The 27,532-nt window shown below is 42.0% G+C and overlaps 1 protein-coding gene across 6 annotated transcripts in view; it reads left to right on the forward strand.

Annotated features, from left to right (window-relative positions):
- Positions 1 to 6: 6 nt before the first annotated feature.
- The window catches only part of Ryr2 (ryanodine receptor 2), a 681,083-nt gene continuing 653,557 nt past the window's right edge, over positions 7 to 27,532 (forward strand). For all 6 annotated transcript variants that reach the window (XM_023700826.1, XM_023700825.1, XM_023700827.1 and 3 more), the window contains exon 1: positions 7 to 170. In XM_023700826.1, the coding sequence (XP_023556594.1) occupies positions 123 to 170 (48 nt within the window). In that variant the 5' untranslated portion in view covers positions 7 to 122. The remainder of the gene's footprint in view (positions 171 to 27,532) is intronic.

Genomic DNA, 27,532 nt, shown 5'->3' on the forward strand with positions numbered 1-27,532 from the left:
CGCTCGGCACCTGCAGCGCGGGCCCCTGCGGCCCCCGGCTCCGGGCAGCGCCTCGAGCAGGCGCGGGAGCGGACGGCTCCAGGGGCGGCCGCCGGGCTCCGCAGGGCTCGGAGTGCGTAGCCATGGCCGATGGGGGCGAAGGCGAGGACGAGATCCAGTTCCTCCGGACTGTAAGCGCCGCGCCGCGTGTTCTCTCTGGGGAAGGGGCGCCGGGGCATCTGCTCCCTTTAGAGGGGTGTCAGGGCGGCGCGAGCGCCCCCCGGGAATGCGGGAGGGCCGGCGTCACCAAGTGTGTGCAGGTGTGCGTGTCGACCGAGCGCGTGTCTGTGCGCGCGTGTGGACAGCCGGGGACTGAGCATGGCTAGCCGGCGGAGGCGCCCAGGCTCGGTCCTGGAGTGCCCGACCCGCGCCTGGCAGCTGTAGGAATGGGGGCGGCGGGACAGCTGGTCTGGCTGGCCGAGACCTTTGGGGTTGCCAGGGGAGTAGTAGGTGGTCCTCGACGCTCGGGCGACGTGAGGACTCGGGCTGTTCCCGTGAATACCGTCGCCACACTGTCCCTTGGGCTTTGGGGACCTGTGCGCTGTCACGGAACGGAGATAGCAAGATCTGAGTACTTAGCTAGCTTGCGAGAGAATGCACGATGCTGCCCTGAGATATCCCCAGTCAGGCTGCTGCGAAGGGGGTAGGGAGGCTGCCTCCGTGGAGCCCACGGGTTGCTGGGACTGGTGCCAGGGTGGTGCTGTGACCGCCTGGAGAGTGTGGAGGCTTGGGAAGTGCGTGCGTGTGTGTGTGTGTGTGTGTGTGTGTGTGTGTATGTATGTTTATGTAGGTGGGCATCATGAATGTGTCGTTTTCTAAACGCTGGCTTAGTGAGCGTAGCAAAGTGCGTGGCCACATGCATGCGTGTATGTGTATGTGCTCCCGTGTGTGTGTGTGTGTGTGTGTGCGTGTGTGTGCAAGGCCCGGGTGGTTGCCCGGAATTTCCACACCGGGTGGCAGACAGGGAACGGTTGGCTCCACTCTAATACAATTTTTTTCTCCTTAAGTACCTCTTGGCGCTGCTCTTCTTCGCTCTGATTTGTTGAAACACTGCAGATACTCCCAGACCAAGGCATTGCTCACCTCTAAGCTGGGGCTGAGAGCCTCGGGACCCAAAAAGAGCTCTAACTTCGTGTTCCCACTAACCCACTTAGCCTTTCCAGCGTCCTTTCAGCCCTTCTTTCTCCACTTCAGTTCTCCCTTCCAAAGGACATTCCCTTACTGGATCCCCCTGGACCCCCACCGAGGACTGCAGCCTCCGCTGGTACTCTTTGCAGCCGTGCAAAAGATCCCACTGCTCAGTTACCATTCCCTCCATAATCTTGGAGAATCCTAGAGATGGTTGTGTTTTAAAATGCTAGCTAAATGACAACTTTAGGTTTGAAATAATCTTGATGCATTTTGGTAAAATTTGCACAAGAGCATTGTAAAGGGCCATTTTTTTTTCCTTTTTCTTTTCCTCTTTAGGGGTGGGATGTGGGGCTTATTTGTGCATTAAAGAGGCTGGGAGAAGGCTTTGGAAAGGGTAAAATTCAGGGCATCCATGAAATGGGAAATGGTCTGACCTGTCTGCCTGCTGTGCACCACTGCCTATAGAGGAACTGTTGCCCAAGACCTGCTCTTCCGAATAGTTTCACTAAAATCTGGGTTTTGGGGAGTATTTAAAACCGTCTAATAATATGGTTCATGATTTTTCTTAGTGGAAAATTAGTAGTTTTTTTCTTTAATAATTCAAGCCCTATTTGATTTTTTCTCTCAAACTACAAAGTCTTTTCTTCAGGTGGACTAAATATTTAATTGCTGTGTGATTTTAAGTTCGATTTGTATCAAACCACATAGGGTTAAAATTAGCTAGGAAATTTTGGATGGTTTCATGCGCTCAAGGGCTTCCTGCGGGCTTAAATGTTAAGCTGAGCTCATGGAGGTGCTGTTATCAGAATGCTTAATGGGAACTGTTCCTGTGATGGGGTTTTGTACATATAAAGTAATGTTACCTCAGTGCCACTCGGCAGCTGCCTGTCAGCTGGCGCGACACCTTTGATAAGTGGGTCTTGGGTAAGATCTGGCAGTCCTAGGCTGGGATTTTCTTTTAATACAATGTCTGTAGCTTGCTGTGCTGATGATAAATGACCTTGAAGGAGGCACCACTGTGATGTGGGCAAAGGGGGTGTTTTTCGCTACCATTAATACCTGGAAGAAGAAAATGTCTTTTCCTCAACATTTTGCCATTTTAAAATAGAAATTCTCAAATCCTTTGCCAGCTCCCATATCTGCTGTCCTGAATCCTTTCCATTTTGTTCTCTTAACCTGAGAATGTTGGTGTTTTGGAAATCTTAATGGGGTTAGTAAGGGATGGTGTGCCATTCCTGCATTAAATTCATCACTTTCCCCCCTGAGGCATTTATTTCTTTGTGATGTGCAATGTTGTCAATGTGAGTTATTTCATCTTTTTTATTTTTAAAGGAAGTATTCCAAGGAGTATTAAGACTGTATATTTGATAACATAGTTGTAAACTGAAGACTTCCTAATAGTAACTGATGGGGCTGTTGTGCATAGAAAAAAAGAAAACAAAAATGATCAAATAGTCATAACAGCACCCTAATTGTAAAGTTGGCCAGGCATCTCCCTTGTTCTGGTTTGAGTAGCTTGGTTATTATCTCGAGCAGCTCATGTCTGTTGGGTTTCTATTTGGTAGTCCAGCGCACTGAGGCATCTTTGTGGCTACTGTTCATACCATAGCTTTCCCTTTTTCTACAAGAGGTCTGAGATTATTGTTAAGGGAAATAGAGGTAACATTTTAAATAGAATCTTTCTATAGGTCATGTGTGCTTCTGTCAATGAAGCTTTTGCCACTATTTAGCTTATAATTCGGTCTCCTACCTCCTTTCATTGTGGTGCTGCTTGTGAGCCTCCCAGCGTTCCTTCCCAATAGTTGTGTGGATGAACAATCTGCTTCCATTCAATGACTTCCTCTGTGATCTGGATCTTAGACAGGTTGTGAATATGTCCTATAAACTCTGGGATGGGCTGTGACTCTTGAGCTAGAGGAGTCCTATCGTAACCCCTCAATTCCTAATGTGTTTCTTCACGGTCACATCACTCACATCCATGATATGAAAGGTGTGATTTATTTTAAAGCTTTTGATTTATTGACATGATAACAATCTGTACTTTGATATTTTAAAATGTGGGTCTTTTTAGCTATCTTTCTCTTTATTTAAAACAATCTGTTGCATTTCATAGAAGGTAGATACCTCTCAGTTTAATAAAACATGATATAAAATGACCTCAGTCAAGGGTTGCTTTTTTTTCTGAGTATTTTACTTTTTAAAAAAATCTATATGTACAACTGAAATACTTTTGGGTTCTACTGTGTCATGTAGTTTGGTATTTAGGTGCCAATGGAGACCTGAAATTTTGCCGTGGCTTTAGAAATTATTACTCTGGCTTTCTTTTGCAGAGAACTATTTTACTATAGATTTCTTCTCAGTTCTTCTCTGTTGTGCTTCACAACAGAGAAGAACCAACTATGAAGTATTCATCACTTCATAGCAGTAATAATAAAATGGTGATGCTAATGCCCGACATCATGTGGGGCAGGTTAGAATATTTGGCGTTTATTGGTAAACAATGGCTTGGCTGTGCAGAACGAGGTCTGAACCTCAAATCTCAGGCTAGTGATGTCCTTTTCAGGAGAGAAAGGCTGCTCATGTGTGTGTTAGGTGTACAGAAAATAGTATTTCCATTTTCTCAGCTGTGAGAATGTCATTGAGTTCAAAGGAGAGGATGAGTGAATAGTGGAAATGTGCTTGCTTGTCACTAAGAGCTTGAGATAGACATGCGTGGTGGTTTTTCTCAAGGAACTGATGAAACTCCCCACCATCTTCCCCCAGTTTATGGCATCAGACTTTTTACTTAGAAATTAGTGTGTACATTCTGGCAGGATGGGCAGACTCTGAAACACTTATGGGAATTTATTTGCCATTTAGTTGTATTTGTATGTGGCTTTATGTAAGTGTTTTTTTTTATGAAGGCTGAATTACCCAAGGAAAGATTCCAGCATATGGGCCACATGGGCAGAGGTAGGGTTGGTGAACTCTACCACTGTGGGAATTTTTCTTAATTCAGAAAATCATTTGTTGAGCACCTTCTGTGTGCATAGCAAGGTGTTATGGTTGAGGAGGTATTCCAAATAAGTAGACAAGAGGTTTGTAATTGTAATTGCACAAGAAGGATTTGGAAGCTAGCCTGGTATGGTTAAGAGGAAAAAAATGCATACCCAGTCTCTAGTATAAGATAAGGAAGAAGTTTTTAGGGAATGTTCCTGAGTTTGCCCCTACTTTCTTCATTTTGCAGATAGAGAAACTCACATTCAAGTTAGTACATGGAATAATGTGAGTGTATGAAAACCCCTGAAGCGTATGCCAAAAAATACAATGTATCAGCACAGTGTTCTCTGTAGACTAGGTGTAAACCCAACTGTCCCATTTTATCTTTCTCTTGACTTTCAAAATGCACCTGTCTGTGCTATCACTCTTATCCTTCTAGCCATTGAGAAGGTTTCTTTTCTCCCTTTTAAGGGGCAGCCCCTCATATGCCCTGAATATTGGATTAGGATGCATGGTCAATGCATTTGTTTATTTATTTTTCTTCATGCTTAAACTTTTGTTTTAAAAAATTCTGTTTCTCCATCTGTTTCTTCTGGTTTATCCTAAAGCACACTGATTCTTCCCCATCTTAAAATGTCTTTATTTAGCTGCTCAGCTCCTCCAGATGTGGTTGCTACCCACTGCGCATCTCCACCTCCCCTCGTAGCTAACTGCCTTTTCTTCTTGTTAAGGCCACATTCACCTCCCTGTTGTATCTAAATGTTCTTCTCTATCCCCTTAGAACCCATCTCAGAATTCCATAACCCAATGATCTTCCTACTCCAATCATGGAGACAAGGAACGTTCTGGCTGTTTTTATACATTTCTGGGCACTATTTTGGGGGGTCTAATTCTCTCCTTTTTTCCAGCTGTAATTGTTCCTGGGGATTCCACTTTATTTCCTCTTCCATCAATTCTGCCTCTGTGAACTAGTGTGTCACAAAATTTGAATCCTTTGGATATTAGAGTTTGAAAAGACTTAATAATGACTTCATCTAACTTTGAAAGCTAGAGATAGAAGAGATCTCTTTCACAAGGACATTAATCCCTCCTGAAGGCCCCACCTCTTAATACCATTCATTACCTTGAGTGCTAGGATTTTAGTATATTAATTGGTGGGGTAGGATGAGAGTTAAATATTGACCAGAGTATGGTAGTTCTTGTCCCAGCTCTCATCATCCAACATACCCAGTGAGGCCACTTACCCTGAGTCTTTCTGCCATTCTAATGAAGTACCCAAACCCCTCAGCTCAGATTCCTGACATACCTAGTCTGCCTTTTATCCTGGGCTCTGACCTTGCATAATCTGCCCCTTCATGCCTCAAATTTCTCTGTCCTTCACAGAATCTTCATGGATCACACCAATCAACTCGCATTTTTTTTTCCTCTATGCATTGAGCTTTTTAGTCAGTTCTGCACATTTTGTCACTGCCTAATGCTTCATGGGGACAGGGGAGGACCACGCTGGAACATTAGTTTTCCATGATACATAGTACAATGTTATCTATAAGAACAGGTTTAAGAAACCATTTCTGGAAAATAGATCAGGATGAGGACCCTTCCCTCGTCCAGCAGAAAGGAATATATGTGTCTTCTAATGTTGGGTTAAAGTTGCTCCACCTATTTCTAACACACTCATTCTATCATGAAGCAGTTCCTAAGGCCTCTTTCATGAGTGCCTGTAGCTGTGCTTTTGTGGCTGCCTCCATGTCCTTATTGATTCAGAACATTTACTTTTCATTAGCCATTTTGACTTTGGTAAAGAGCCAGAAGTCACATGGCCAGATCCAGTGAATAAGGCGGAGGAGGACACACTGTGATGTTTTCACTCCAATTAAGTGTGACGATCACTCAGTGTGTTTTAGTGAAGAAGGAAAGGTCAGAATCTGTTATGTGGGAGACAGCAAAGACTGAGGAAGTAAGATTTCTCCTATAGGGAGTAGTAAGGTTGGTGGGTCAGACTCTGAGATGAGGACAAAAGAGGCAGAGAGGACATGAGAGACAGCTGTAATTGTTGAGAGTGGCTTGGCCATAGGCAAACCTGTGTCATCTTAGCATTTAGGGCAAATGGTGTCTGTGAGCCTTTTGAGGTTGTCTGGGAACTTCAGGCTGAAATACAGTGTGAGTCCTGAGGAATAAGGTGGAGGAGGACACACTGTGATGTTTTCCTGAATGTGCTTTTCCTTTGGCTGACCCTCAGCAGAGGCGTTCATCCTGTTTTTGATCACATCTTATAATGACACTCAGGAAAAAAGGACTTGCACATCTGCTCCAGAAAACGGCAAGAACAACGACATAATTATGCTAGGAGTGAGGGCCATTGCTTTGAGGGGTTTACTAATGGTGTGCATTTTATTGTAATAATTTTTAAAACTGACACAGTCGCCATGTTTATCGATTAGAGCTGGGATGTAGAAACAGTGGAAACTTATGTGGGAGGCTGGAAACAGTGAGCTCAGGGTCCTCTGAGACTGTGTTCTGTGTCGTTTAGACAGAACAAAGGTGAGGTGGTGACAAGGTCGCCATGACACGGCTCCCAGACTCCACCTCTACCAGGTGGACCCATGGTGGGAAAAGTGGATTCCTTTCACATGAAATGTGGAGATTTTCGAAGGCAGCACCAGAACGTGTAGTGACAGGGAAGACAGGCCTTACAGTATCAGCAAGATGCCGTGCCACCTCTGCCTCTGAGAAGCTCCACCATTCATTGCCTAAAGGTCCCAAAGTTTTTTTATTCATTTTATTTTGAGAACAGTTGGAATTTGGGGGAGGGTGGGCTAAGAGAGGAAAACATTATAAAATGTTAAAAAATATAGATACTATTTTAAAGAACTGTCCTTCAGGGGCATGCAATGATTATGAGGTAATAGGAAAGACACAGTGTCTTTCTCTCTTTTAGGATAGAAAAGCACATTGCAGAAAGACTGCTGCAGAAAAGTGCAGCAGAAGTGTGTGCGCGCGCACACACACACACACACACACACACACACACACAGAGCTATACACATGCCCTCTGGCCTTTGCTTCTCCCTTTCTTATTCTTTAGAGTCTCCCTGCAGTCCTCTTTGCTTCAGGACATGTTTGACATGGCATATCTCTAACAACAATGCCCACGAGTAGGTGGTATAGTCAGTTCACAAGTCCTGGTTTGTGGGGTCCCTGAATCATCAGGAGAACATTTCATCTGGAGTCAAAGTGAATTGAAAGCTGCCGGGAAATGTCTGCATGGTGACCATCACAGTAGCTTAAAGTGTCCAGTCTGCACCTGTTCCTCTTGTGGCAGTGAAAGCATGTTATCTTCGTGCCACCTCCTGGGGTTATTATTAAGTATTAGCATTCTGCCCTGTCAGGGAGTGGTGACTCCCAGGAAAACTGGCAAAATCTGTTGACTTGGAGTCCTCCATCCATCAAAGGGGACACATAAACAGATGAAAGAAAGGGAGGCTTGTTTGTCACCATTCCCTGCTCCAGTGTTCTGTCTCTTCATGGGGTTGAGTCTGGAGCATTTGTTGACCACCTACTGTGTGCTGTGCATCTTGCTGGGTGCTGAGGCTCAAATAGATCCGAGTTGGCTCCTTCATTCCAAGACTTTTTTCTGTCTTTGGAAGGTGGAATGCAGAAGAAAGGAGAACCACATGTCCTACTGCAGAGTAGACATAAGGGGGAAGGGTATCAAAGAGAGAGAAGTATACAGCTCGTGCATGTGATCGTCCAAGCAAGCCTTCATGGTGGAGTGTGGATGATGGTTAATGATGTTTAGACTGAAGAGGAGCTCAGGGATCATGGTCTAACCCCGTGGTTTTGTAGTAGAGGGAAATGAAAGGATGAAGGTATTGGCGACATTCATTCAGCTCAGACAGGACTGCCATAATTCACTGGATTCCTGGAACAATTCACGCAATCTATAAAGCTGTTAATTGCATTTATACAGATCAGGAAACTGAGTTGCAGGGAAGTGAGATACTTGTTCAAGGGCAATTTATGAGTAAGTGATGTTGCTGGCCAGTTAGAATCTAGCAGATGCCAAAGCCTTTTTTTTCCTTCCCCCCTCCTGTCTTCTGTCAGGAAAACTCAAAAGATTGGATTGAATGAGAAAAAAGGGGTTGTTTCTTTTTCCTTCCCTGGACATCCTTTAGGATCATCTCTGCCTTTTATTTGTCTTTGAGCTGATTTACAACTCTGTGAAGTTGCAGTAAAGGTTCTGAAATCTTGCATCCTTGCTGATGGAAAGCATATGTGTGGCTGGAGGGGTGGACGCAGCTCTTGGGCAGTTCTCCACTGTCCAGCCCCTTCTCCCAGCATTCCTGATTGACTCTGGCGTTTGTGTCTCTTTAGAGTCTCCTTCGAGCCTCCTGGGATATCATGCTGGCTGTTTTGTTAATGAATTGCAAGCTTTGCCATGTGTTCATTTTATATTTGAATCATATTTTTACCTTTTTATAAAAGTATTCTCTTTCACTTTGTTGTTATTCCTCCTCAGTTGGGATGGGTGGGATTTTGATGAATTTGGGCAGGGAAGGTAAGAAGGAGGAGCATTGGAAGGAAGATGTAAGGGGAGGCTGTGGGTTCCTTGTGATTCCCTCTCCCCAAGAGATTTCATTTATGGCTGTGCTCTGTGACCAGCAAGATCCACTTTCTATGGTGCTGAGGACACTATATCCTCCCTTAGAGCCTAATGAGGGTAAGTAAGGGGTCTTCATTGTTGCTGGTCACTACTTGTCTACCTTCTCTGTGGAATCTGGCCCTGATTCAGCCCATTCAGTGGCACATGATCCTTTCCTTAGACTCCTTGAAGCTCATCCCTGGAGAGTACTCACTGTCCTTGCCAGGGTCCTGATGGCGTCAGGCAGGAAGCACCTGGGGACACGTTGGAGAAAAGTGCTGACATGAGAGTGTGAGTGGTGGCATTCCTGGAAGCGTGGGGTGCCTGGAGAGCAGGATCAAGGGTTTGTGCTTAATTCATAAGGTAAGAGGGGCCTTTGGAATCACTTTCTTCCCCTTTTTCCCTTTCACAGGAGAGAAGTGGGTCAGAGCTGTCCATTAAGAAGATTAATATGGCAGCGATTTATAAGATAAATTGGGATAGAGCGAAACTAGAGAGACTAGAGCTGAGAAGCCTATTAGGAGAGTCGCCACAGACTTGGTGCAAGATATTTCAGGCTTATGTTTGGGTGGTAGTAGGGAGAGCAGTGAAGGGAAGGTGAAGGGGGCACTGTACAAGGGTTTACGGGGTTGGCAACTGGTCAGATTGTAACTAGAGGACAAAGATAAAGGTAGGCTCAGGCATTGCAGAAGGTGATGGCATAATTTATAAATCAGGATGAAGGGGAAATTTTAGGGGAAGGCAATGGAGCTTATTTGGGATTGTTTGTGAAGTATGCTGTGGATTTATTTGTGTTTCTATGAAAAAGATAGGTTGATATATGAATTCCTCAGTACCTCAAAAAGTGACTGTTGTTGGATAAAGGGTCTTTCCAGAGGTAATCAAGTTAAAGTGAGATCATGAAGGTTGGCCTGCAATCCCATACAACTGCTGCCTTTGTGCTAAGAGGGAATTAGGACATAGATACACAGAGAAAAGAAGATGTGAAGAGCCACAGGAAGAACTCCTATGAAGATTAGAACACTGTGGCTAAGGAACTCCAGTGACTCCAGAGGTCAAGGAACATCTGGAAACAGTCTCCCTTAGCTGCAGGAGAAACAGCCCTGCCAGTGACACCTCCATCTTGGCTTTCAAGCCATGGAACTGTGAGGCCATGAATGTCTACTGTGAAACTATTTCAATGGTGACATCTTGTTAGAGTGGCTGTGGAAACATGGTTGTAGCATTTTAGAGGGAAGATGAGATCATAGAGGCTGACAGGACACCATTGGGGTGATAGCCAAGCCATGAACATGATTGAGGTGACCACAAGAAGGAGCTTGTAGAGACTCAGGAGCAAAAGTTATGGTAAGGAAGGTGACTCCTAAGACTGATATGACCATCAGAGGTTCACTGGAGTTCCCCAGAGGAGTAGATGCCAGTTTTCAGGAGACAGCAGTGAGAGGGTGGCTGTAAGTGAGAGAAGCAAACTTAGATGCTCCTTTTACTGCAGATGTGGAGGAAGAGAGGAAGTAGAAGGAATGGTTAAAGAAAGTTGTGTTAGGTAGCTTTGTATTGCCCTCACAAATGCCTGTAGTAATCAGCTTACAAAGAGGAAGGGTTTCTTTTGGATCATGTGTTTGTGGTTTCTAGTTCAGAACCATTGGCCTTGCTGCTTTTGGGCCTGTGACAAAGTAGCACATCATGGCGAGAGTGTGTGGTGGAGCAGGACTTCATGGCTCAGAAGGGAAAGAGGCAGAGAAAGGGGTGAAAGCCTCACTCTTTTCTTCTGAAGCACATCCTTGGTAACCTGAAGACTTCCCATTAAGCCTTACCTCTTAAGGGTTCTACCACCTCCCAATAGGACAGGCTGGGCCTCAACCTTTAATATATGGGGCTTTGTGGGACTGTGAAGATGCAGATGATAGCAAAAATTAATTATTTGCTTGTTTTGTCTAATGGGAAGACTGTAATCTAAGGTTGCATGAAAGGAGGTGCTATTGCTGTACTGCCTGAAATGCTGCACCAGACCAAAGCCCAAGCATTGCCCCTTGTTTTACAAATACCTAATTACTTGTTGCTTTACCTAATTTGAGAGCACGCATATTTTCCTTTGAATTTGGTTCATCTTTGCATAAGTTCATTTTCTGTTGGGGACCTTTTGGTGAGTAATTAAAATTGGAGCTCTATAAAGCTTTCTTGGTTCTAAGTTGGGCGTGTTTTGTTTGGATGTTGCAGGATGTTGGTGATTAAATAATCTAGCTAGGCTTGAAAGCAAGCACATCTCATTAGATGAGTGGAAAAAGTTCATATTGCTAGTGATTTTTTTTAAATGTAACTACTAACTCAAAAAGATTGCAGGGTTTATGTGCAAAGGATGCTTTAAAAATATGATACATGTTTAAAATTTACAGAGTTACACTAAAAGTTATATTGTTATTAATCCCCCTCAAAATGCTCCTCTTTGGTTCATACACACTTACCCATCATTTTTGCCACTTTTTTCTTTTTTGTATTAATGTTTGTTATACATAATTAACACATTTTTTTTTTGTGGGAAATTGGTATGTTCTTCTGCTTCCTGAAGCATTTCTGGAAATCTCTTTGGAGGGCGTCCTTAGTGATAAAAAACATGGTGAATGCTGCTGCTGAGTGCCATCCCAAAGGAGGGCGGGCTTGTGACAGTCGTTATGGTGTGTCCTGATCTGCCTTGTTGATTAGGTCTGGCACTGTGTGCGTGTAAGTTCTGGTTCTTCCTCAAAGTCAAAATGACCTTGAGGGGTAGATGTTCCGAGTTGACTCAGGACATTGAGGCAGCCTTCACAGTGCAACTAGAGATGCAAAAGACGACTTCCAGGACTGCTTCAGAAAGTGCCAGGAGTGGTGGACTAAGAGTGTTCAAAGTGAGGGGCGTTTTGAAGGGTTTTATGGCACTGTGTCTTTTACTATAATCATTTTAAAAAAATTTTTGAACATTCACTGTGCTTGTTGAAGCATACCTGATAGGAATTTATAAATCACTTTTTTTTCCTTTGGGCAGAACCCAGGATTGAACTCAGGCCCTTGTGCTTGTCAGGGAAGGGCTTATTCTACTGAGCCATCTCCCCAGCCCCTTTTAAGGAAATGGTCAGTTAGCAATAGAATTGAGTGATTTCTCCACAGGTCAGATCAGGGGAAAACATTGCAATATCTTAGGAAACAAAATGATTCTGCTAATAGCAACTGCCTTTAGCTATCCTCCTATGATAAATGGCTTAGTTTGCTAAACAATTTTCAGTGATTTTTTTTTCCAGAAAATTAAAGAATTTTTACTTTCAGAGATATTTTTCATACCTTTTCATGTAATTGGCACTATGTTGCTATATGATTTATAACTTATAAGGCATTTAGACTAAACAGTAAATGCATCTAGCGCTTACATGTACAGATTTTACAGTACGTTTATACTTAACACCTATGATTTAAAAGTAAAAGCTTTCAACAGATGTCTAAATTTAACAATAAAGCATGCATCTTAACCTCTTTAGTGTCTGCAACTCTCTCATTAAAGGAATCTACCTTTGAGATGATTATTGTTATGGGATCTGTTTACAGCTAGCCAAACTACAGGCATACCATATACCAAAGATATCATAAAGACAAATGTCCTCTTCTGCCCTTATCAAATTAGATATAATCACGTCATAGCACAACATCTATGTAGTATATGCCTGTAAGTGTATGTCATATAAGTGTATGTCAAAGTTATATATCCTGTAATCTTTAAAGAACTTTCTTCAACCAGTGATATACTGGGTGACATGCTCTCATCCCCCATCCCAGGGTGCCCTCTGTATTCAGGGCTGCCAGTGCTCTTTGCCAGGCATAAAGAGGCATGCACAGTGTGAAGACCAAAGCTTCTAGATTTCCATGTGCCAACACTCTTCCACTGAGCCACATTTTAGCCCTGATTTTAAAATTTTGAGTCAGGGTCTTGCTAAGTTTCCTGGGCTGGCCTCATACTTGAGATCTTCCTGTCTCAGACTCTGGAGTGGATGGAGTTATGGGCATGCACTTGTTTTCTGCTGCTGATGGGGAGTCTAATGCCTAGGGTTTGGAGGAGGGGACTATATATATGGCTTACTAGGGTACAACATTGAATGTTAAAGTCTTGGTTTCCATGTTGGTGCCATTAGTCTTGAGCATGAATGATAGAGCAAACTACAATCTGGAGAAATAAAAGTCTGGAGAATAAATCAAAGAGACACACTTGCAGATCTGGCCAGAGAGAGAGAGAATAAATAATGACATCCTTTTTTTTGCTTGTTGTTCATGCTGGTAGAAATTAAGATCTCAGCATAATTTAGCAGTACAACTTCCAAGAAGGACTCTGATATTGTGGATAAAGAGCCTACTTTAAACGTTGAATAAATTCAGCTTCTTTTTATTGGAAAAACAAAAGGAAAGTTATTGCCAGGTTGCATAAAGTTCTTTGGTGTCATACACTTCTGAAATACTGAGAGTATCAGAGTTTTCCACATGAGTGAGGGAGAGTAAAGAAAAGCTACTGCAAATTATAGGAGGTTTGAGGCTATGTTTTTACTTAGAGACTAGTTAGTAAGTTTTCAAGCATATTTTTAATTTGGCTACATAATTGGCTTTGTGGCTGCCTTAGGTTATTATGAATGCTCTGAATATTGACTTAAACATGTGTTAGGCTAATGTTTTTATTGGCTAGTACTACTTCCTAGGTATTGGGTAGGACCTATGAATGATATTGTTCCATGAAGCCAAAATGCAGTCACTACCTTATTTGTTAAGTGCTTATGGGATGTCCTAGGTTTATTACCAAACATCCTTCATTTGTACTTTGAAATAGTTTCCATATAGTCACTAATAAAACTAAATAGGAAAGGGCAGAAGCCTGAACCCAATGGCCAAACAGGTGAGATTTCCTTCAAGATCTATGTCAAACCAGTCCCATGTTCATCAGTTATGGCTGTGTATTTTAATTCCACACACAGTGGAAGTGTGTTTGTTTCCCAACTACTCCTTCTCATAGGCAAGTAAGTATCTTTTCTAAGATCTCATCTCAATCCACAGGCTTTTCCTAGACTCTTGGTGTGGCTAACAAATCTCAGTTCAGTGTGATATTGCCCAAATTGCTGCATTCTACCTTGGGGAATTATGTGCAAGTTTTATGTCCCAGGATTTGGTTGTTGCATAGGCTCTTTACATAATCCTCTATTTTACCTAGTTTTGTAGTTACACCAGAGTGGAAAGGTTAATTCATCAGGACCTCCTCCATTGTAACTAGTAGAGGGACACAAGTCCTTCACTAGAAGCTAACTTTTGGTAGTAAATATAATAGTACTTTTCTAAAAAACTATTTTTGGAAAACATTTTAGTTTGCTGCGATTCTGGAGTTGCAGGAAGTGATATTCTCTCTTGCTTCCCCCATTGAGTGTGGCTTAACGAATAGAGCAGTGTCAAAAGCAGAAAATGGGTGTTAGTGTAAAGCACCAGTGGATTCGTGCAGTCAACTCAGCCAGAACACAGAGCTGTTCCATCCACAGAGGTCTCCCTTGTGCTGTCACACCTGTGCTCCTTACTGTTGCCTTGAATCTCTAGAAGCCACTCATTTGTTCTCCAGATCCATAACTTTGTCATTTGAGAATATCACACAAACTGAATGAGGGACAGTATGTGGCCTTTGGGTTCAGCATTTCTCACGCAGTAAAATGCCTTTCTCATGGTGTGGCTGTACCACATTTTGCTTGGCTATTCACCTCATGGAAGGACATTTTGTTTTCACTTTTTGACTAATATGTAGCATGATCAAACATAAGGTGGATTTGTTTAAGTGACCTCAGCAGAAGAGGTGTTCATTTTATTTATTTATTTATTCATTTATTTGGTACACGGTCTCACTACGCAGCTCAGACTCATAGTGATCCTGCTGTCTCAACCTCCCCATGCTGGGGTTACAGGTGTGTGACACCACACCTGGTTTTGGGGCTGGCATGACATGTGGTACTGGGGATCAGACTCAGGACCTTGTGCTTGCCAGGCAGGTGCTTAGACTGCTGAGCTATCTCTCCAGCCCAAAAATAAGGTAGATGTTTAAAAAATATTTTTTAGAAGAGACATTGTCATGTTTCCCCCTCATAATACTTCCCCTCATTTTGAACTCACTTATCTCATTGTTTTCACCACTTTCTGAAGGTTTTGAAAGTCTTCTTTCATATCTTTGTTCTTTATGGTTGCCTTGATATCTTGAATTAATTTGAAACATTTATCTTTTATGGTCATTTTTGAGTCTGAGGAAGACCTAGAAGTTGCATAGTTCCAGATCTGATAAATAAAATGGGCATAGATATGCCATAGTGTTTTATTTGACAGAAATTACCCTAAATGTTTTGAATCAATTTAGCACTTCAAGACAGCCACCTAAAGAATCTCATGAGAGGTGATGTCCAGAAATGCTTCAGAAAGTAGCAAGAGTGATGGGATCAGTTTGTTCAGATTGGAGGGGGGTATTTTTAGGGCGATTAACAGCAGTGTGTCTTTGATTTTCATACTATAGATGTTCTTTTAAAATTTTGACATTGGCTGTATTTTGTGATCACATGTGATACCCTAATATAATTAAAAGTTCCTGTGAAAAGTGTTTTTCAGACTTTTATTTAGACATGTGTTTTTATTTTTCTGGGGTAAATGCTCAGGAATATAATTGGTGGGCTACATGGTAAGTATGTATTTAGTCTTCAGAGACACTTACTGAACCCTTTTCATTAGCTGCTCTGAATTTTACATCACATTCCATGGTGGGTGAGATGTCTTCCCTGTCTCCGTCCTTGCTGGCATTTGAATTGTTACTATTTTAAAATTGTAACTGTTCTGTGGAATGTGTAGTGATGTCTCATCATGCTGTTAAATTTGCATTTCCCTAATGGCTATTAATGCTGAACATCTTTTCATGTGCCTATTTGCCATCTGTATAATTCTTTTCAGTAAAATGTTTCCTCATGCTTTTTACTCATGGAATTTTTTAAATATTCAGGTTTGAAAGTTCTTTATTAATGCCAAATAGGAGTTCTTTATCAAATATGTGGTTTGCAAATGTTTTCTCCCAGTATGAAGTGCATTTTTTCCCTTTTAATAAAATCTTGTACTTGTACATTTATTTTTCACGAAGCTGAATTTATTGATATTTTTATTTTGTGGGTTTTGTTGTTGGTCGTCTGTTGAGGAATTCTTCACCAAGACGTTGGCCTGAATATTTTCTCTTAAAAGTTTTCTAGTTCTGTGTTTCACATTAAGTCTATGATCCCTTTTGAGTTAATTTTTATATAAGGCAAGAGATTTAAGTTAAGTTTCTATTTTAGTCTACCAATATCCAATTGCATTTGGTGGCAAGACTTCCATTCCTCCACTGAATTGATTTCATATTTTTGTAAAAATATTATTTGGCTATACTTGTGTGGGCTCCTTCTGGGTTCTGTATCTTTTCTGTTCATCTGTATCTTCATTCGTTTACCAGTAGCACACAGTCTTAATCTCCTAATAACTCTTGAAATCAGATCAAATCTTTGTTAGTGTTTGGCTTTCTCTCTGGGGCTATTTTCCTCAGAGAGATATACTTTTGGTTTGGGTTGTGTAGATTAAGCCAGGGTCTAGTGCATACTGTGCACATGCTTCATGACTAAGCTATACCACAAGGTCTTCCCCTAAAAAATTCACTTCTTCAAAATAAGATTATATGGTATGATGATTACAATAAAGCCATACTGACTGCAAAGCCTGCATGATTGCCTGGAATCTGTCTTATCAATAACCAAAATTTATGCCTTAGAAAGAGATTAATTTTATAGCTCATGAACCTTTAGCAGGCTCAAGAACAGTTGAAACTGCTACGGTACGTAAGTGGTGTTGAAGCGTTTATTGTGACAGATAGTGTTGGCCATCCATCCATCTATCCTTGCCCACTAGTTCATGTGTATAAATGTATTTTCTGCTGCAGCCCACAGTTTCAGGTTCATCAGTGGATGGGTGTTCTTTTTTCTTAGTGATTTTAAAACAAATTCCCCTTTGTTAATTTAGTCTCACGAATCCTGTATCTCCTCTTCTTATAACATTTGTCCTGGGTTTGGGTGTAGGAATTTCTTTAAGAAAGCCTTTGCTCTGTAATGCTCTGAGTAAATATGTAAATGAATTCTTGCTTACCACAATTGCTTTTTACTCTGAGTGTAAAGTGGTTCCACTGATTCTATTTTCTGACTTTTGAGGTACTGTGTAACATAAACAGTTTTTAGATCTCCCTGTACTGAGGCCTCTATCTGACACTTTTTTTTTTGGCATTTTTTTTTTTCAACCTTGTCCTAGGTAAGTGAGTTGAGGACAAGAGACATTGTATAGGACAAAATCATCTGTATCTCTTAATGTTTGGCACAATGGTAGCAGTTGTAGGATGGGTCCCTTTTTCAAAATAGAGGTTGGCCAAATAGCTCAGCAGATTAATGCTCCTGCTTAGCTAGACTCAGCGGCCGGGGTTCGATTCCTGGCATGCTATGTCCTGCCCCACCCCTGGGGCATGCTGAGACAGCGATTAAGACTGGGCATGGTGGTGTGCACCTGTGATCCCAGCTCTTGGGAGGCTGAACATAGGAGACTCACTATGAGTCTGATCTACATAGGAAGACCCTGTAGACCCTGTACTAAAAAAAAGTAAATAAATAAAAATTTAAAAAAACAAAGTAGAGGTATAAAAGTAAGACAAGTTTAATGATGGATTTGGAAAATAGCTATTTAGGGCTTTGTGATCTCTAATTTAAAGAAAAATGGAATTTCTTTTCAGAACAAAATGGTTTGCTCTGCATGGGTTGCTCTGGAGGAATGTTGGCAAATACAGCATATTGTAGGTCCCAGAAAAAATCCATGTTGTAGATTATAGCCTCTCCTAGTTCTATGTTGCTTACTGATAGCCGGCTGCATTTGTGATGATAAGACAAAGAGAAATACTAAAGCAAACCACTTAGAGGTTTAGTGGTAGACTTTAAAGGGAATGATTTTGAAAGGGTAACTTCTAATGTGTATCCGATATATAAATTGACTTCTTCAGGGATTTAAAAACTCTTAATATTATTTGTCTCTCGTATAAGTAATTCATTTCAAAATAGACACAGTAAGTTAGACATTTATAGTTTGTGTGATGGGTACAGAGAGGACTTTTGTACTGGGCTTAATTATTAATATCTGTCAGCCGGATGACTAAAAGTAATCCATGGAAATCAGGAATGTTTACATAACATTTAACTTAAGAGAGAAATATTTCCCAAGGATATACTTGATAATATTTTTTTAATCAGTCAATGCTGCTGTCTTTTATAATCCATTTTAAATCTAAGTGAAGTACTGATTTATCAGGAGTGAACATTTTCCTTCAGTATTTTGATTATTTTGGCAAAGCCAGCTGTTTTTCTTGTATGTAGTATCACAAAAGAGTTTGGACATTTTTTTTCTGATGTTTTATTTCCAAGGTTATTTTCTTCAGCATAATTTTATTAGGCTATTTCTCAAAGGATGTATTTTATTTTGTTTTTCACCACAATACTGGTTTCCCCACACTATTACATAGGAAATTTTTCTTAAACTCTTAATATTTGCAATGAAATGCCAAAAGGTTGAAGCATGGTGTTCATTGTCTTTTATTTTCCTTACCCTAAAGTTTGAATTGTTTTCCACTGTGCATTGTATTAATATAAACTTTTCATAGCTTTAGTGGACTAAAGCACCTCATTAGGCAGAGTGCAGTGGCCAGGGTTCGATCCCCAGCATGTCATGCTGGCCCTGCCCCTGAGGCGCGCTGAGACAGCAAATGAGACTGGGCATGGTGGTGTGCACCTGTAATCCCAGTGCTTGGGAGGCTGAAAACAGGAGGATCACTAGAGTCCTATCTGTGTAGTGAGGCCCTGTAGACCCTGTACTAAATACATACTTGTCATATTGATATAAATCTATCATCTGGCCCAGCTAAACTGTTAGGAGATGGTTTAGGTTCCTGTGTTTTGGTTAGACTTTTCCTCTTCTTTTGAGTTCTTTCTTTCTTTCTTTCTTTCTTTCTTTCTTTCTTTCTTTCTTTCTTTCTTTCTTTCTTTCTTGCATGCTGATTTGGAGCAGAGTCTATTGCAGGTTCTGTGCGCCCATCAGTAAATAGCAGTCTCCTCAGTATGATAGAAGCAATGGTAGATAAGTCCCCACCCTCATGGATCTTAGAATATAGGAGCAGAGAGGAAATTGGCTGCCTGGCATTGCTGTGCACTGTGTGATCTGTGCTAGGAAATTATACAGCCTTTGATGCCAGTTGGAAATCTCATTGCCTACCAGTCAAGTGTGCATCATGGTGTTCAGTGGATAGGCAGAAAGGTGAGGGAGATACTCAGAAAAGGAGCTATTAGATAGGAGCTGTAATAGGCGCCTGAGCTGAGTCCAGATGGAACTGGGGAGCTGGGGATCTTCAGAATATTTTCATCAGTGAACCAACTGGCAGCACGCAGGGAATACATGCTGGAGGTTTCCTGGAATGTCCGTTTTTAAACTCTTTGCTAGAAGCACGAAGTATATTTTGAGACTTTTATGTAAGAAAATTGGTAGGTTTTTGGACTTCTTTTTCATTGTATGTGAGAGCATTTTATCATAAAAATATTCACTGATTGGAATGGCTGCTGCTCCAGGAAGATATAGCCCATTTGCCTTGTGACCCACTTCTCCCTGCACGTCCCTGCATAATGAGATAGACATTTGGAACCCGGACTAAAGGATTCACAGAGAGAAACTTTGGAAAGTTAGAGGCTGACCGTGAGTGCTGTTTTGAACAATGGGGGTTTGATCCTTGAGCCTTAGGTGTGTAGGAAGCCTTTACTAAGCATGGTGTGTGCTGCACGGGAACATAAGCGCTTTGAACAGAGATCCAGTGGTGTGGGGTAGACAGACCCACTTGCAACATGGACTGGGCAGGGCTGGAGCGCAGCACATAACTATGTAGTTGCACTTATTAGCTCAGAGTGGTATTAACTGATATACTCCCCAAGATGGTGCTTCCTAATCATCTTTCTGTCACTGTAATGAAACATTTGAGATACTTAAAAAGAGAAAAGCCAAAAAAAAAAAAAAAAAAGTGAAAAACCATATTTTGGTTCACAGTTTTGGAGGTTTCGGTTCTTGATCCGTTTGCTCTGTTGCTTTCGGTCTTTGGCATGCAGGGCAAAGCTGCTCACCTTATTGCCAGGAGCCCAAAAAGGGGGGCGGCTTCCATGTCCCTTTCCAGGACACACTCCCAGTGACCTAGAAACCTCCCTCTAGGCTTCCTTTTCAAGGCACTACCATCCCCATACTAATGGAGACTAAGCCTTTAGTACACTGATTTTATGATCCAAACCATACCCTAACACTGTAATATATATATATATATATATTCCCTATATTGTCTGAGGCAAAGCGAAACTATATAGCTTGTCCATTTGAGCCAATATTCAATACCTATGTTGGAGCCTGTTTGCTATGTGGTCCCATATACTGCAAGCCTGCTTTCCAGGAGCTTCCCTGTATTGCCTTAGGACAAGCTCACTTCTAGGAAGCTGTCCAGGAGCTTTCTAGATGCTAAATATTTCTAATGATCTGGAAATGAAGTATTAGAACTGTTATCATAAGCACACAATTTTAATTTGTTGGTGCTATTTTCATGCATTGCCCCATTATCTTGGTGGAATTAAAAGCCCAGAGTCATGCTTTGTCAATTAAGAAAACAAAATGTGATACACTAAGTCCCCAACTTACAAATGAGTACCCTTCTAGGAGAGGATTTGTAAACTGGATTCCTTCATAAGTCTGACAAAGTGAGTCCTGTACGCCCTTGATACAAATATGTAGTGTCTATTGCTTTGTGCTTCCACCCTCCCCTGCACATCACTGCTGCTTTTCCTCTTGCTTTTAGAATTCTGGGCTCTGATTGAGCAGCATACTACGGAGCACCATCACACTGTGCAGTGAGCACACAGCAGCACAACTGTGACAGTGTCAGCTGATGCATGAGCTACTTCTGAGATTCATTTACATCTGAGAATGTTTCTCATTCACAGTCTGTTATCTGAGAGTGCACAAGTCGAATGTTCATAAATTGGGGACTTACTGTCTCTCAAAGTGAGAGGAAGCTCTGCTGTAGTCCGGCGATGTTTCTGTTTTCAGAATTGTAGGGTCAATCCATGAAGTCCTCGAAGAGGCTGATATATATGGACTGAGGGCTCCTTAGTCCTTGTGAGTCCTTTCTATATGTAAAGTGTTAAATTGGTCCCTGCTGTTGGTATTATTCCTTCTTTAAGGAGAGTAATAAGAGAAGTATAAAAGTTATGCAATTTGCATGTGAAATACACATTTTTATCCACACCTGCAACATCAGGTGACATTTATTTTTTCATTTCCTTGCTACTAGAGATATCACAAAAGCCTGAATAATGTCTATATTTCTGAAATGAAGGCTTGAGTGTTTCTTTTTAACTAGTTGGCAGATGACTTGCTTTCTGTAAGCACTTTTACATTTTCTGTTTTGCAAGTGTTCATAAGGCCTGTAGCCCTCCTGGAATTTTAGGCTGACTGCTTCCGGCAGGGAGTGGAGAGATGGAGGAAAAAACAGTTGAAATATTTTATGGCAGTTGGGTGCAAGTAACATTTGAGGTCATCTAGCAATAAAATTCATCACAACCATATAGACTTTCCCTGGGGTTGGTTCTAGCAGTGGCAGTCAGGAAGTCAGCACTTGGTCACAGGTCCCTTTAGTGGTGTTTGTGTCTTCTCAGGTCAACCAGTTAGCTCTTTCTCCACACTTCCATTTTTTTCTCTTGGTTATCTTCTCTAGGATTTAAAGCAAAAACAGAAATACGCAAGACCTACAGTCTCATTTCTTGTTAAATTATAGAGCACTTATTTTATTGTGTAGCTGTCTTCATTACTCTTCTCTTGTTGCGGGACAAATATCTGACACTCAAAATTAGGGAAGGAAAGGTTTATTTAGCTCACGGTTACTAGAGGTTTCTGTCCATACTCGGCTGTCTCGAAGGCAGAGCAGCACAGGGCAGAGAGCATCCATTCGTGGTGGTAGCAAAGAACAGAGGGGAAAGGAGGAGCAGCAGCAACAATGGCCACAGAGAGCAAGGCTGTCTCCCTTAAGTTACATTCAGGCTATCTGCCCCAGGCTGGGTGTAGTACTCACACCCATAATCCCAGTGGATCATGAGTTAATCTCAAGCTCTAGAAGTCTACCCCATGACTGCATGAAGCTTTGGGGGGGGGGGCAACTAGACACAAATCATACTAGTGGCCATTTCTCTTATCTGTTTGTGTGAGTGTGTCACTGGTCCCCAGATGGCTCAGCAGGGATGAGAATGGAAATTGGGGAGGAAGCATGTCCATGTCCTGCTAGGACCAAGTGGGCGCTGGAGTGCCATGTACTAACCTGGCCAAGTCTTCCCTGCCACATGATAAATGAAATGTCCCTGACTGTGCTATACTATTTTCCTGCTAAAATATTCTAGATACAGCGATATCTGTACTCCTCTGTGATCTGCCTCACTAGGCTCCAGAATTGCTTTCTGGAAGATTTTTAGTGAATTCTTAGCTGCTTTCTCCTTGTGAGTCCCTGAAGGACATAAGGCTTCTGTCCACATAGACTTCAAAATTCATTCAGTGTGTATGTTATACTTAGAGCATCTCACTGTGGACCATACTTTGGCCCATGCCTCTGTCTGCCCTACATTTAGCTCCCTGAAAGATCCCGTTCACAACCATATCACCAGATGTGGCAAGGACCCAGCCTGGTGCCTTGTCTTCATCTTTAGTGGGATGCCCCATAGTGTCTAAAATTTAGCTTCTCAAAGAATTCATCATTTAAAGCTGGCTTCTCAATTTTTTTTTGTGTCCCTGGCATCTAATATTGTCTGTGGTTTTATAAAGGGAGTAAAAGACTATCTGACTGTGTAAGCAAAAGGCTGTGGACAGTAAGAACCCCTGAGCAGAGGGCATTGTGAAAAATGAATGACATATGTTAAGAAAAGCTAACATAATTAATGATGCACATAATTCTTACAGGCAGCAAGACTAGCTACATATAGCTGTTCATGAACATCAAGATTGTGTTCCTCATTCATGGGCAGAACAAGCATTTGGTTGCTAGTGGAAGGGTGGGAGTAGAGGAGCCCATGCCCTTGTCCCCTCCCAGATGCTTGAAGCTGTTGAAGCTTTTTCCATCAAAGCTGAAGCTGTTGCTTCCTCACCCCAGCCCTATACCCAGGGGCTAATCTTATAGTTCCTTGGTGTCTTTGTTTCTCCTGCCTAGGGAATAGGCTTTGCTTTTTGGCACATATTTGCTGAGCATGGATGGCTTATGCATCTTCTAGAAGAATTACATTCAAAGCTGGTTTGGGGCTTAGTTTAAGATTTCACCTTGGGTGTCCATGCAAGAGGCATGCATAGAGCAGGAACTGGTCCACTTGGACCATGGCTTCAGAGAGCTGGAGTGACCTTGTCAATAGAGTTGAGTCACCCAAGTGCAGAATGATGAGAAAGTATGCAATTCATGTTATCCTTTTCTATGCATACTTTGTAAAAGCAGGTATTTTTCTGTGTTATCTTTCCTTAAAACTACTCAAGAGTATTGTTGCCATTTATGTTCATTTTCAGCATGGCCTGTGAAGTTTGTATTTTCATGTTTTATAATTTCTCTACAGACTTGCATTATAGAGAGCATCTAATTAACATCAATTTAAAAGTGACTCTAAGGATATTAAGATAGTATTTATACTTATTTTTTTTTCTCTAACAGACTATTCTACAAAAATCTGACCATCTTTACTACATGGAAGAAATTGACTTGGTGGGAATAATACAAGTTTTAGAGTCAGAAATACCTGTGTTCAGTTCTATTGGAGAAGTTACTTTAACCTTTCTGAATTTCTTCTCTTTTGCATTGAATAAAATCTACCCCATCAGAAAAAATTGTAACTTACTCAGGAAGTATTACTTTCCTCTGCTGTTCCTGGATGCTGGAGGGAAAAGGGAAATGGTGAGATAGGACTGAAACCACAGAGTATATTCTAGAAAATGCCCCATAGTGTTAGCTAGGGGACAGCACAAGGGTCCTGGGTCTGCAGCAGGCTAGAAGAAAGAACACCAAGGGAGAAGTGCAGTGTGCACTTCTGGGGATGGAAGTTTGTAAGGTACCCTTGTTTCCTGGTGACCCAAGGCTTAGTTTCTGCCTGCTTTAATTGCTTGCTCCTTCATCTAAAGATTGCAGGCTTAGGATTTAACAACAGATATTAATTTTCTCACAGCTCTGGAGACTGAAAGCCTGAGATTGAGGTCATCAAGGTTTGTTTCTTCTGAGGCCAGAGATCCTGGGCTTAGAGAGCTTCCTCCCTGTGTGTGTCTGTGTGCTGCCCAGTGAGATTGGATTGGGGTCTACTCTAGTGACCTCATTTTACCTTGATTACCTCCTTGAGACTCCCATCTTAAAATTTAGTCACATTCTGAGGTACTGTTTGGGCTTCAACATATGAACTTTATTCAGTCCATAATCCTCATCTGGTGGTGAAGAGTTTTGAATTCTGTGCATTAGAGTTGTCTTATCCCCTAGTATTTTCATCTTGGGTGCTCTGGTGGAAAAGAGGATGGTACTGGTGTCACAAGGTCATGTTGGTTAATAATTCAAGCCAAGGCCCTATACAGGGGTGAGGGATGCCAATGGGACCCTCTCATTTTTCTTGATGCCAAGAGTGTTTGGGCTTTGGGAGTGTTATGATTTGTGTCTGGTTGTCCCCCTAAAGCCTCATGTAGTCATTGGGGCAGGCTTCTAGAGTTTGTGATTAATTCATGATCTGATGCTGGGGTTATGGGTGTGAGTTATGGGTGTGAGTGCTACACTTGCCCAGGAGTGGGCAGCCTGAATGCAATATAAGGAAGAGAGAGGGGCTTGGTAGCTGCCTCAGCTGTAGCTCCCCATTTGCTCTTTGCTGTTTTGCTGCCACCATGAACAGCTGCCTTCTGCCATGAGCTGGTCTACCTTGGAGCCAGCCAAGTATGAACTGAAACCTCCACAAACTGTGCGCTGAATAAACCTTTCCTTTCTTACTTTTGGGTGTCAGTTATTTTATCCCAGCAACAAGAAAAAAGTAACTGAGACAGGGAGGCAAGGTCACAGGGAGAGTGTTCTGATTTAGTGAATAAGGGTGTCAAGCTTTAGTTCCTATCTGCACTGGATAACAGCAGTAGAGATTATGTGTTTTTTAAATTTGTATTATTATTTTCTAATGCATTTGGTTGTTACAGTGCCTCACTATGCAGCTCAGACTCATAGTGATCCTCCTGTTTTCAGCCTCCCTAGCACCCAGTGCTGGGGATTAAACTGCAGTCCCTGTGCTTGTCTAATCAGGTGCTTTAGTCCACTGAGCTATCTCACCAGCTCAAGATTATGTTTTAATTAGATGGACTTGACAGAGGTGCACAAGTTAATCCTATCACAGAAGGAGTGCAGACTGTCTATGTGGTATGTGTGGTCCTCCAGGTCTTATGTTACAGTATCATGGGTTGTGCTGCCAGATAAATCTTTTCCAGGATTCATGGAATATTTTCATGATTGCTGACCTTGAACAAATGATTTTGGACTTGTTTGTGTGAGAGATAGGAGGCTCCTTTTTACATGACTGCTAGTATCTCCTGTAGGAGGGACTGCTTTAGGGAACCGTTTGGATTACTGGGGTTCTCTTCTTCACTGATGAGTTGTTGCTGCATCTAAATGGGCCCTGTCTTGGTTACTTTCTCTTGTTGTTGGGACAAAATACCCAACACCCAGAATTAAGGAAGGAAAGGTTTATTTAGCTCACTGTGGAGGTTTCAGTCCATACTCGGCTGGCTCTCAGGCAGAGTGGCACATGGCAGAGGGCAACAGTTCATGGTGGTGGAAAAAAGCAAAAACAAAGGGAAAGTTAGCAGCAGCTACCTCTCTCCTGTCCTTATATCATAAGCAGGCTACCCTGGGGCTGAGAGTGTAGAACTCACAGTGTCCATGCCCTGCTCTTGCACAGGATGAGCATGTTTGCAAAGCTAGAATCCTGGCTCCCTGCTGAGTCTAAACTTCTCAAGTTCACACAATGTATCAACCAGTACAGGCCCTAAGTTAGCAAATGGGCTAAGAGATAGACATCCTAATTTTCATCATGGAGCTTGGTAGTGTGTATTCACCATTCTTCCAAAGTTTTGTCTTGTTTCCAGGTTCAATTCCAGGCTTGAGACATACTACCCATTGCATTTTTGTTTACTTCTTCTTCGTCATCTGTCTGTCTATCTTTTTCTAACTTGGCTACCTACCAGTGATAAATCATCTGATTTCATAGTCTTGCAAACTCAGGATAAAAAATGTAAATGTCTTTGTTGAAATGGAGATGCACAGTGTCAGATGAGTAGTGATTTACTCTTCAAGTACTCTTTGTAGAGATAGATTTATTCCCAATGCCAGGTGTACTGAGGCAGTTTTTTCTTTAAGCCCACAGAAATGTCAATAAGCAGAAAATGGCATTTGTGTGTGTTGTTAGAAACCAAGTACAGGAAGGTTGAACTTGTTGGGTCTCACTACATATCCCTGTTTGAGATACTGACAGAGAGATACCCCTATGTGTGTGGGCAGCTGTTGTGGGCTCTCTACATTCTTCCCTCCATGATGGGTTTGGGTGTTGTTATGGTTTGTGTGTAGGTGTCCCCCCAAATCCTCACGCAATCATGGAGTGGCTTCTGTGTTTGTGAATGATTATTGTGAGTGTGTGTGCTGTACCTGCCCTGGGACAGGTAATTTGCATTACAGTGTAAGAAAGGGAGAGAGGCTGGTTAGCTGCCTGAGCTGCTGCCACTCCTTTTACTGTCTGCTCTTTATTGCCACCATGAAAGGTTGCTTTCTGCCATTTGCCACTCTGCCTTGGGAGCCAGTGAGTATGGACTGAAACCTCCACAAACTGTGAGCTAAATAAACCTTTCCTTCCTTCACTTTGGGTGTTGGGTATTTTGTCCCAGCAATGAGAGAAGAGTGACTGAGACAGATGTGTTTTTTAAGTGAGCCTTCATAAATATTTGAGAACATTTTAGCTTTATGTGGCTTTCATCTCATCCTTATTACTTAGTATAGGAAAAAATTCTAGGCAACTTTAAAAAGATAGTATGCACTTCCATCATTTCTATAGGATTGCTGGGTCAACTCATTGATATTTGTAGCACCTGTCTGGTATTCGTTGGCCAGTAGAGAAATTTAGAAGTAAAATGATGGCTGCATTTTCCATTGCTGCCTTTGAGAGAGAACTGGAAATTAATGTAAATGAAGGGAAGATACAATATAGCAGTTATGCCCCCCCCAGCCTTCTGTTAAGTGCCTGCCCCACAGGCGTGCTTGCTTGCATTTGTGCACTGGCAGCCTTGTTCTGCAGGCCCAGCATGGAGGCTAGAGAGATCTGGCCTCTGCCACTGTCCTTGTGACCACTGCTTATGTATCTCCATGTGTTAACAAGAGAGGGGAACTGGAATTTGTCCTTTCCATTTCTCCTTGTACTTTCTTTGTACTTTCTATAGAACTGGACCACTCTTGAAGGTTCTCTCAACAAGTAAATACATGTGTTCTGGATGCCTACTGGGTGTTGGTACTGAGATGATGCTTTTCACAAATTGTCAACTCAAGCTTCTATGTTTGAGACAAAG

This window comes from Octodon degus, unplaced genomic scaffold (assembly GCF_000260255.1).
Source record: "Octodon degus isolate 3935 unplaced genomic scaffold, OctDeg1.0 scaffold00127, whole genome shotgun sequence".
Lineage (NCBI taxonomy): Eukaryota > Metazoa > Chordata > Mammalia > Rodentia > Octodontidae > Octodon > Octodon degus.